Source organism: Bufo bufo, chromosome 4, assembly GCF_905171765.1.
Source record: "Bufo bufo chromosome 4, aBufBuf1.1, whole genome shotgun sequence".
Taxonomy (NCBI): domain Eukaryota; kingdom Metazoa; phylum Chordata; class Amphibia; order Anura; family Bufonidae; genus Bufo; species Bufo bufo.
The window spans coordinates 413600459-413612718 of NC_053392.1; the positions used below are offsets into that span (position 1 = coordinate 413600459).

Sequence of the window (12260 nt, forward strand, 5' to 3'; positions counted from 1 at the left end):
GACAGGGAGCTGCGATAGTGCCGCCCCCGTCATTGTACCTCTCAGATGCCGTGTTCATACATGATTGCGGCATCTGAGTATAAAATTAACAATACATTTTTTTGAGCAAATTTACTGCCTCCCATTTGCTTGCGTCGGGCCGGCCACCGCCATCTTGCTTAAAGATCTCGGCTAAAATCCTGTGCGGCGCGAGATTACGTCTTCACGCCGGCTGGCGTGGTGACGTATGACGTCATCATGCCGGCCAGCGTTATGATGTATTCTCGCACCATATGGGATTTCGGCTGAGATCTTCAAGGTAGATGGAGGCTGGTGTCCCGTCGCGAGCAAATGGAGGAGGTAAGTTTTAATTTTTTTTGTTTTTTATACTATTTCAGGTTAAATCGATTCGCTGACATGCACAAGGAAATTTGCTTCTAGGCTAATCAAATTTATCCTGAAATTTGGATCAAATTCCACTTCATGGGATTTGATTCTCTCTTTTCTAATCTTCTCTATATATACAATATTTTTTATTTTTTTATTTCTCTTTACTGACTGAAATATGCTTACTGTCTATCTTCTTATTTTCCTGTTCACATTCTGCATATAAACTAAACCATAAACTCTGCAGATCTGATCCTTCATCTTCTTCCTCCTATTTTCCCCAAATTTTCACAGTAAAATGGCACTGGGCGCATTTTCATGCGATTTTGTCTGACACAAAAAATAATTCATTTAAAAATCTATTTGCTCATCTCTACACTATCTATACAAATTTCCTTTTTCAAAATTGTGACAGGTTTTTTGTGTTTTTTTAAATAGGGATTTGAAGACTGCCTTATATTTTCTGAATTAATGGAGCAATACAGCGATGATTTCAGTAAGGATTACAGCAAGTCCCAAGATACATGCAGCTGTTAAGACTAATTCTAATCTTCTTTCTTGTAAAAGTAAATATTATTTTCCTTTTTTGCAGGTATCTGTGTTCCTGAATTTTCCCAAATTAGGGTGCCTGATGCTCATGCAATTTCAGATCTGGCCATGTACAATTACAAGGAGGTACCATTTTTTTTGCGGAAAATTAAATAAAAGGTTTAAGCTCTTAAAGCAAATGTAAAAATATGCATTTTATAATAATGATGATTTGGGCAACTAATAGCATACACATAGGTACAAAATGACATGACAATGTGAAAAAAAAAAAATTTGAGAAAATAAAAATAATACTACAATCCAGTCCAGAGATGTCAATTGAAATCTTAATGCTGCATGCCCTCCAGCATCAGTTTTGAATAAAATATCCTATCTACCGGTACTAAAACTAAAAATAGAAAACAGCTCTTTCAAAGTTCTTTAGAAGTACTAAAAAGCAAAATACAGTGCCGCCTAGAAATATAATAGATAATAGATAAAAATCATATACCAGCATCATTGTGTTAGCACCTGTACTAGTTGCTAAGCTATATAGTAGGTAGTTTCCTTCCCATACATGATATAGCGATGAAATTCATATACCAGCATGTATTGGCACCTGTACTGGGTGATAGCCAGTATAGTAGGTGATTTGTTGAACATAGAAATATATGTCTTTCCTTGACAAAGGGGAGATGGCAGCTTTCCCAAAACAATTTATATCAGCCAACCATATGTTGAGGAGTAGGGGCATATATGTCTTCAGCAGACAGACCACTAAGGCAGAAAGGATCATCACTGGAAGTACCTCACTACTAGGAGTCCTTTCTCTTGCTCCCCATATAGGAACAATATTGCTTTTGACCCACACCTGGGTCTTCCTTTGGTATATGTACCGCTATTACTAAGGGGCTAGTTTATCATGAGTCCCTCTGCACCGCTCTATTACACCATTCAGGTCCAAGTGCATGTGTCTTATACTTTGCCATCTGGTGAGATTTAGTTATAGAAACAAGGGTTCATAATATCAGGTAACCCTGCACGAGGGATGGAGGTGGAGGCCTCCTTGCTCTGTTGAGGTTTACGCACCACGTTATCTATTGGCACCTAGCACTGGGTTTTACCAATATTGTGATGACAATGTCAATAGAACATACAGTACCTTGCGTTATGATCAATCTATTTAACCTCAGTGCAATAAGCTTTATAGGTCTTTTTACCATCTACTATCTACATATATTAAAATATTATATCTAACCCCCTTGAATAATCCACCTTCTCCCCCTCAGCATTAGTGTTGAGCGCGAATATTCGAATTGCGAATTTTTTTCTCGAATATCGCAATTTCGAGATTTCGCGAATATTTAGAATATCGTTCTATATATTCGCGAAATCGAATATTCGTTTTTTTTCTTTTTTTTTTATTATATTTTTTTCTTTCCACTTCCCTAAAGTTGTTCTTACCTGTCCTTTGGATTCCTGGCTTCCTGGCTGCTCCAGTCAGTGGCGTTTTCAACTTACTGCTATATTCCATATTAGCTAAATTACAATCTAATCTATATGTGTATTTTACGAAATTTCGCAATAGTCGCAATTGCGATGCGAGTAATATAACACGAAATATTCGCATGAAGATTTCAACTTAGCACTGCTATACTCCATATTCTAGCCTAATATGGAATATAGCTGTGCTAAGTTAGCACTGCTATATTCCATATTAGGCTAGAATATGGAGTATAGCAGTGCTAAGTTGAAATCTTCATGCGAATATTTCGTGTTATATTAGTCGCATCGCAATTTCGACTTTTTCAAATGTTCTTAATATTGCTCTAACTTCGTCTTTTAGAAATTTCGTAATATTGCTCTAACTTCGTCTCTTAGAATATTACGAATATTCTAAAAGACGAAGTTAGAGCAATATTACGAAATTTCGTAAAATACACATATAGATTGTAATTTAGCTAATATAGTGCTATAATCCCTTTTTTTTCCTGTAATTTTTTTTTGCCTCTTCTGAACTTAAGTTTTGTAAAATATGTACACTATTAAAAATTATTACTATAGCAGTATATTAGCTTAAATACAATCTATGTGTATTTTACGAAATTTTGTAATATTGCTCTAACTTCGTCTTTTAGAATATTACGAATATTCTAAAAGACGAAGTTAGAGCAATATTAAGAACATTTTCAAAAGTCGAAATTGCGATGCGAGTAATATAACACGAAATAGTCGCATGAAGATTTCAACTTAGCACAGCTATATTCCATATTCTAGCCTAATATGGAATATAGCAGTGCTAACTTAGCACAGCTATATTCCATATTAGGCTAGAATATGGAATATAGCAGTGCTAAGTTTAAATCTTCATGCGACTATTTCGTGTTATATTACTCGCATCGCAATTTCGACTTTTGCAAATGTTCTTAATATTGCTCTAACTTCGTCTTTTAGAATATTCGTAATATTCTAAGAGACGAAGTTAGAGCAATATTACGAAATTTCGTAAAATACACATATTAGCCTAGCCATAGTCATTAGCATAGGAACGTTGCCTTATACTATCAAGATAAATTTTCGCAATATGCGAAAAAATAATTTCGCGATAATTGGAATAATTGCGAATATTCGATTTCGACGAATATAACACGAATATTCATGCGAATATTCGCGAAATATCGCGAAATCGAATATGGCACCTCCCGCTCATCACTACTCAGCATATGGGGATGGTATTCGGGATCTACTAGTCTTTGTGGACATCCTCTTTACAACCCTCTTGTTGACCTGCACAACCAGTATCTGGGAGTTCATACTGCGCCACTATCTGTATTGCTATCAATGACCTATCACCCAGCCGTGCAAGCCTGGTGACATCAGTGCAGAACTGTATATACATAAGATAAATACATTCAATAAACCAATACAGAATACATTCAACTGGACATCTCTGGAGATACTATACAGTTATGGTGGCAAGGAAATTTTCTAGGGCATGTACTCTCACCACTAAAATGGATTTTTTTTTTTACTTGGGACTCCAGCTCTTGAAAGAGAGCACCATTGCTTTGGTTGCAGGTCAGTATTGGTTCCCTTAGCAGGAAGGAGTTTTAACCCCTTCAGGACCCTGCCATTTTTCACCTTAAGGATCAGGCCGTTTGTTGGAAATTTCACATGTGTCACTTTATGTGGTAATAACTAGTGTTGATCGAGCATCAAAGTGCTCAGGTGCTCAGGCCAAACACATCAGGATACTCAGGTGCTCTACCAAGCACCAGAGTATAATGGAAGTCATGGGGAGAACCCGAGCATTAAACCAGACACCCCCTGCTCAGAAGAGGGCAGAGTGCCTGGTTCAAAGGAAAAGATCAGAAATTGATGGAAACACCACCGAAATGGTTCGGGAACAGCATGGCAAGGATGTCTGGATGCATCTTGGACTCCCAGGTCGCAGCTAGGAACGATGTTGTCCGAGTAGTACGCCACTTTTACAGACTGGCAATAATACACACCAAACCGAAGATAAAAATCGATTTCAGACGGAGAAAAAAATTATTAGGAAACATTCTTTCCTGCATATTTACTTGTATATAAAGTGCAAGTGCTGCCAAAAATAACAAGGAAGAGGCAACGCGATACAACCTGTATATCACATAAAGGAGGGCCTCTTTCACATTGTGGTACAATTGTTCATTTAGTGGGACTCCTACACTCATAAAGCCTATGCACTAAGTGAAAGGGCTGCCAAAAATTACAAGGAACCGGCACTCCAATACACACTTTGTTACACATAAAGGAGGGCATCATACACAGCCTTGAAAAATTATGATTGATGGCCTGCTGGTGACCCTCAAAAACATTTGGAACAATGGCCTGCTGATCTGACCATCTAAAACACTTCGGTGACTCAGTCTAGATAACCTGGGTCCGATCGCATGTCCCCTAGATGGCGAATTCGGATGTCTGCCCTATCAACTTTCGATGTTATTTTCAGCGGAAGCAATGGTGACCACGGGTAACAGGGAATCATGGTTCAATTCCAAAGAGGGAGCCTGAGAAAGGGCTACGGCTTCCACATCCAAGCAAGGCAGCATGGGTGCAAATTACCTATTAAGTATAATTAGGTGAGGGCCTACAGGTGAGCTGACTCTGTAAAGATTTTGGGTGCGGGTCTGCTGCTAAGATGAACCTCTAAACCTCTAAAAAATTATATGTGAGGGCCTGCTGGTGAGCTGACCCTGTAAAACATTGTAGGTGAGGGCCTGCTGAACAGCTGAGCATCTAAAAAATTATAGATGAGGGTCTTCCGGTGAGCTGATCCTGTAAAAGATTGTAGGTAAAGGCCTGCTGGTGAGCTGAGCCTGTAAAAAATTATATGTGAGGGCCTTCTGGTGAGCTGCCCCTGTAAAACATTATATGTGAGGGCCTTTAGGCGAGCTGACCCTGTAAAAGATTGTAGGTGAAGGCCTGCTGGTGAGCTGAGCCTGTAAAAAATTATATGCAAGGACAAGCTGGTAAGCTGACCGTCTAAAACATTATATGCGAGGGCCTGCTGGTGAGCTGACCCTGTAAAGATTGTAGGTGAGGGCCTGCTGGTGAGCTGACCCTGTAAAAAATTATATGCGGGGGCCTGCTGGTGAGCTGACCCTCTAAAAGGTTGTAGGTGAGGGCCTGCAGGTGGGCTGACCCTCTAAAACATTATATATGCGAGGGCATTCAGGTAAGCTGACCCTGTAAAAGATTGTAGGTGAAGGCTTGCTGGTGAACTGACCCTGTAAAACAATGTAGGTGAGGGCCTGCTGGTGAGCTGACCCTATAAAACATTATATGTGAGGGCCTGCTGGTGAGCTGCCCCTGTAAAACATTGTAGGTGAGGGCCTGATTGTGAACTGACCCTCTAAAAAATTATATGGGAGGGCCTTCAGGTGCGCTGACCCTGTAAAAGATTGTAGGTGAAGGCCTGCTGGTGAGCTGACCCTGTAAAAAACTTATATGTGAGGGCCTGCTGCTGGTGAGCTGACCGTGTAAAAAATTATATGCGAGGGCCAGCTGGTGAGCTGACCCTGTAAAACATATGCGACAAATAAGCATGTTGATATGATAGAAGAGGAGAAGGAGGATGAGAAAAGGAAGATTCAACCATATACCCTTAGTAAACAAGATGGCGGCTCACCTATGAACAACCTATGGATACGGTGCACTCCTCTAGGATCACCCAAATCCAAGCAGTAATAGGAGAAAAAAAGTAGTGGTGGAGGGGCACTCAGATATCAGGGAGCCCTGGATAGCAGATTAGTGTAAAAGCATTTAATATACATCAATAAAATGAATAGTACATAAACCTAAACATAAAATGAAAATAGCTATATAGCCATAATTGCACAATGGTGCACCAATGTTAAAACTCCATGATACAGCTGTTGTAGAGCACTCTTGTTGAAATGGATGGCTGATTATCCCAATGGAGTGGATTATAAAACGTACCACCTGGTAAGGGGATGCTGAAAACTAGTGTCCCATATATGAATGGATCAGTGGTAAATAATAAGATAATGTCCACTCAATAGTAGGAGCGTACCACTTATTACCTGTTGTAATATTACCTGCAAGCAACATACTTATATGGACTCAACCCTATATGGTTTACCATAAGCCTAACAATATTCATTCATCCATTGGTGACCCAGGAGCAAAGGGTTTTCTGCTGCACACAAATTACACCTGGAGAAGTGGAATTTAACATCTGATCCCTCCTAGCGTATGATCCGCCGATCACGTTGACAGAGTCATATCACGTGAGTCACCGCCAGGTCACATGGGACGCCGCGCTAAGACCGCGAGACCACACGGTACGCCGTAGTGTTCAAGGCGGCGGGGAAAGAAGGCACCCGGCATCCGGCGGTAATGTATAATGCTCATCACACTATCATTGCCTGGTGATTTTATATGGTTGAGACACTCAAGAAACGGACATATCTGTTACAACAGGTGATAAGTGGTATGCTCCTACTATTTAGTGGACATTATCTTATTATTTACCACTGATCCATCCATATATGGGACACTAGTTTTCAGCGTCCCCTGACCAGGTGGTATGTTTTATAATCCGCTCCATTGGGATAATCAGCCATTCATTTCAAGAAGAGCGCTCTCCAACGGCTGTATCATGGAGTTTTAACATTGGTGCACCATTGCGCAATTATGTCTATTTAGCTATTTTCAGTTTGTTTATGTTTATGTACTATTCATTTTATTGATGTATATTCACCCCTTAAGGACCGGGCTCATTTTCTCCTTCAGGACCAGGCCATTTTTTTGCAAATCTGACCAGTGTCACTTTATGTGGTGATAACTTTAAAACGCTTTGACTTATCCAGGCCATTCTGAGATTGTTTTTTCGTCACATATTGTACTTCATGACACTGGTAAAATGGAGTAAAAAAAAAACTTTTTTAATTATAAAAAAAATATCAAATTTACCAAAAATCTGGAAAAAATTAGCAAATTTCCAAGTTTCAATTTCTCTTCTTATATAATACATATTAATACTTACAAAAATAGTTATTACTTTACATTTCCCATATGTCTTCTTCATGTTAGGATCATTTTGGGAATGACATTTTATTTTTGGGGGACGTTACAAGGCTTACAAGTTTAGAAGTAAATCTTGAAATTTCTCTGAAATTTTCAAAAACCAACTTTTTAAGGACCAGTTCAGGTCTGAAGTCACTTTGTGAAGCTTACATGATAGAAACCACCCAAAAATGACCCCATTCTAGAAACTACACCCCTCAAGGTATTCAAAACTGATTTTACAAATGTTGTTAACCCTTTAGGTGTTCCACAGGAATTAATTTAAAATAGATACAATTTCAAAATTTCACTTTTTTGGCAGATTTCCATTTTAATAATTTTTTTTTCCAGTTACAAAGCAAGGGTTAACAGCCAAACAAAACTCATTATTTATGTCCCTGATTCTGTAGTTTACAAAAACACCCCATATGTGGTCGTAAACTGCTGTACAGGCACACGGCAGGGCGCAGAAGGAAAGGAATGCCATAAGGTTTTTGGAAGGCAGATTTTGCTAGACAGTTTTTTTGGACACCATGTCCCATTTAAAGCCCCCCTGATGCACCCCTAGAGTAGAAACTCCAAAAAAGGTGACCCCCATCTAAGAAACTACACCCCTCAAGGTATTCAAAACTGATTTTACAAATGTTTTTAACCCTTTAGGTGTTCCATAAGAATTAATGGAAAATAGAGATACAATTTCATAATTTCACTTTTTTGGCAGATTTTCCATTTTAATATTTTTTTCCAGTTACAAAGCAAGGGTTAACAGCCAAACAAAACTCATTATTTATGGCCCTGATTCTGTAGTTTACAGAAACACCCCATATGTGGTCGTAAAATGCTATACAGGCACACGGCAGGGCGCAGAAGGAAAGGAATGCCATACGGTTTTTGGAAGGCAGATTTTGCTAGACAGTTTTTTTGGACACCATGTCCCATTTGAAGCCTCCCTGATGCACCCCTAGAGTAGAAACTCCATAAAAGTGACCCAATTTTAGAAACTACTGGATAGGGTGGAAGTTTTTTGGTACTAGTTTAGGGTACATATGATTTTTGGTTGCTCTATATTACACTTTTTGTGAGGGAAGGTAACAAGAAATATCTTTTTTGGCACCGTTTTTTTTAATTTTTTTTATTTACAACATTCATCTGACAGGTTAGAGCATGTGGTATTTTTATAGAGCAGGTTGTCACGGACCCGGCGATACCTAATATGTATACAATTTTTTTATTTATTATCTTAGCTAGGATCTAATTTTTTGTGGGATGAGATGTTGGTTTGATTGGCACTATTTTGGGGTGCATATGACTTTTTGATCGCTTGCTATTACACTTTTTGTGATGTAAGATGACAAAAAATGGTTTGTTTTTTTACACCGTTTTTATTTTTTGTTTTTTACGGTGTTCATCTGAGGGGTTAGGTCATGTTATATTTTTAGAGAGCCGGTCAATACGGACGCGGCGATACCTAATATGTATACTTTTTTTTATTTATGTAAGTTTTACACAATGATTTCATTTTTGAAACAAAAAAAATCATGTTTTAGTGTTTCCATAGTCTAAGAGCCATAGTTTTTTCAGTTTTCTGGCAATTATCTTGAATAGGGTCTCATTTTTTGCGGGATGAGACTACGGTTTGATTGGCGCTATTTTGGGGTGCATATGACTTTTTGATCGCTTGCTATTACACTTTTTGTGATGTAAGGTGACACAAAATTGTTTATTTAGCACAGTTTTTATTTTTTACGGTGTTCATCTGAGGGGTTAGGTCATGTGATATGGTTATAGAGCTGGTTGATACGGACGCGACGATGCCTAATATGTCTATATGTCTTTTCCCTATTTTCTTTTACATTTTTTTTACTTCTTTTTTGGAAAAGGACGCTTTTAATTTATTTTGTAAAACTTTAATTTTATTAACTTTTTTTTTTTTCACTTTTTTTTTTGTCCCACTATGGGACAGGGTCTGATCCTTGTTTCTATACAGCACAATACATCTGTATTGTGCTGTATTGAACTGTTAGGCCCCTTTCACACGAGCGAGTTTTCCGTGCGGGTGCAATGCGTGACAGGAACGCATAGCACCCACACTGAATCCTGACCCATTCATTTCAATGGGTCTGTGTACATGAGCGTTGTTTTTCACGCATCAGTTCTGCGTTGCGTGAAAATCGCAGCATGTTCTATATTCTACGTTTTTCATGCAGCCCTGGCCCCATAGAAGTGAATGGGGCTGCGTGAAAAACGCATTGCATCCGCAAGCAAGTGGTTGCTAAGAGATGTTTGTAAACCTTCAGTTTTTTATCACGTCCAAGGTGTAGAGCGCCAGTTCGTGCAACTGCAACGTGTCCAGCTTGGACACCCAGTAGTTTTAAGGCACTAAGGGATCATTGAGGATGCTGACACTGTCTGTCATGTACTCCTTCACCATCTTCCAAAATGTTTCCCTCCTTGTGACGGTAGGCCACGCATTAGGGTGAGGGTGCTGGCGGGGTGTCATGAAACTGTCCCAGGCTCTGGAGACTGTTGCCCTGCCTCTGTTGGAACTGCTGTGTGTTCCCCTTGTCTCCCTTATTCGGTTGGCCAAGGAACTATGGAGTCTGTCGCCAGGGTTGTCAGATGGAAATTTTTAGAGCAATTTTTAAACAATGATCTTCTGGTATTGCACTGTTTTGCTTGTCCTCTCCACCAGAGTAATGAGAGATGAGAAGTTCTCTTTGTAGTTGGGGTCAAGAAGGGTGAACAACCAGTAATCCGTGTTGTCATAAATGCAAATAACGCATGGGTCGCGGGAAAGGCAGCCTAACATAAAAGTGAGCCATGTGTGGCCAGAGTAATAATAGGCAAGACTTCGCTGTCGTCATCAGGAGGATCACTTTCATTCTCCTAATCCTCTTCCTACTCTTCTGCCCACCCACGCTGAACAGATGGAATTAAAGTTCCATGGTTACTACCCTCTGTAGCAGAGACAACCGTCTCCTGCTCCTCCTCCTCCTAATCGTCCAATTCGTGCTGAGAAGACGAACTGAGGGTGGTCTGGCTATCACCCTGTGTAATGTTTTCCCCCATTTCCACCTCTTCCACATGCAAAGCGCCGTCCTTAATTGTGAGCTGCGAGTGTTTGAGTAGACACAGAAGTGGGATGGTTACGCTGATAATAGCGTTATCGCAGCTCACCATCTGTGTTGAGTCCTCAAAGTTTCTTAAAACCTCACAGAGGTCAGACATCCATGCCCACTCCTCGTTTGTGAATAGCGGAAGCTGACTGGAAAGGCGACGACCATGTTGCAGCTGGTATTCCACTACTGCCCTCTGCTGCTCACAAAGCCTGGCTAACATGTGGAAAGTCGAGTTCCAGCATGTGCTTACGTCACACTACAGCTAGTGAGCTGGCAATTTGAAGTGCTGCTGCAGCATTGACAGACCGGCTAAAGCTGTCGATGGCTTATGGAAATGTGCCCTGCAGCACCTGAGGGGTTAATTGTGCGGATCACAGCTCCCTGTAAGAGATCGGGTTGTGCCAGGCAGCAGGGAGCAGTTATGTACACAGTTCTTAGTATATTCTAACTTGAAGCGTCCCCATCACTATGGGAACGCCTCTGTGTTAGAATATACTGTCGGATCTGAGTTTTCACGATCTAACTCAAATCCGATGGTATATTCTAACATAGAGGCGTTCCCATGGTGATGGGGACGCTTCAAGTTAAAATATACCATCGGATTGGAGAAAACTCTGATCAGATGGTATATTAATAGGGACTCCTGACTTTACATTGAAAGTCAATGGGGGACGGATCCGTTTGCAATTGCACCATATTGTGTCAACGTCAAACGGATCCGTCCCCATTGAATTGCATTGTAAGTCAGGATGGATCCGTTTGGCTCCGCACGGCCAGGCCGACACCAAAACGCTGCAAGCTGATATTTGGTGTCCGCCTCCAGAGCGGAATGGAGGCGGAACGGAGCCAAACTGATGCATTCTGAACGGATCCTTATCCATTCAGAATGCATTGGGGATGAACGTCAGGGCCGCTTGTGAGAGCCCTCAAGCGGAACCCCAAACGCAAGTGTGAAAGAAGACCGCCTGATGCACCCCTAGAGTAGAAACTCCAAAAAAGTGACCCCATTTTGGAAAGTACAGGATAAGGTTCCATTTTTCTAGGTACTATTTTAGGGTACATATGATTTTTGGTTGCTCTGTATTACACTTTTTGTGAGGCAAGGTAACAAAAAATAGCTGTTTTGGCACTGTTTTTATTTTTTGTTATTTACGTTTATCTGACAGGTTAGGTCATGTGCTTTTTTTATAGAGCAGGTTGTTACTCATGCGACAATGCCAAATATGACATTTTTTTAGGGTTGCTTGTTTCAGTTTTACATAATAAAGCATTAAAAAAAATGATTTTTTTGTGTCTCCATATTCTTAAAGCCATACTTTTTTTTTTTTTGGAGTGATTGTCTTAGGTAGGGTCTCATTTTTTGAGAGATGAGATGACGGTTTGATTGGTACTATTTTGGGGTGCGTATGACTTTTTGATCGCTTGGTGTTACACATTTTGTGATGTAAGGCTTTTTTTACACCATTTTTATTTTTATTTTTTATGGTGTTCATCTGAGGGGTTAGGTCATGTCACATTTTTTTTAGAGCAGGTCATTATGATATTTTTTTCCACTTATGCACGCCACATAAGGCTTTAGAACATATAACTTCACCGCTGAACGGCAAATATATTTTTATTATGACACTCATACACGACAAAAAGGGCTTTAGAAGATATAACTGCACCACTGAG

General features: G+C 39.9%; 1 protein-coding gene across 1 annotated transcript in view; it reads left to right on the forward strand.

The window, feature by feature from the left end:
- Nucleotides 1-12260, forward strand: part of KMO (kynurenine 3-monooxygenase) — a 1955166-nt gene that overhangs the window by 1254406 nt on the left and 688500 nt on the right. The window contains exons 11-12 of the mRNA XM_040429299.1: nt 805-862; nt 959-1041. Of these exons, the coding sequence (XP_040285233.1) occupies nt 805-862; nt 959-1041 (141 nt within the window). The remainder of the gene's footprint in view (nt 1-804; nt 863-958; nt 1042-12260) is intronic.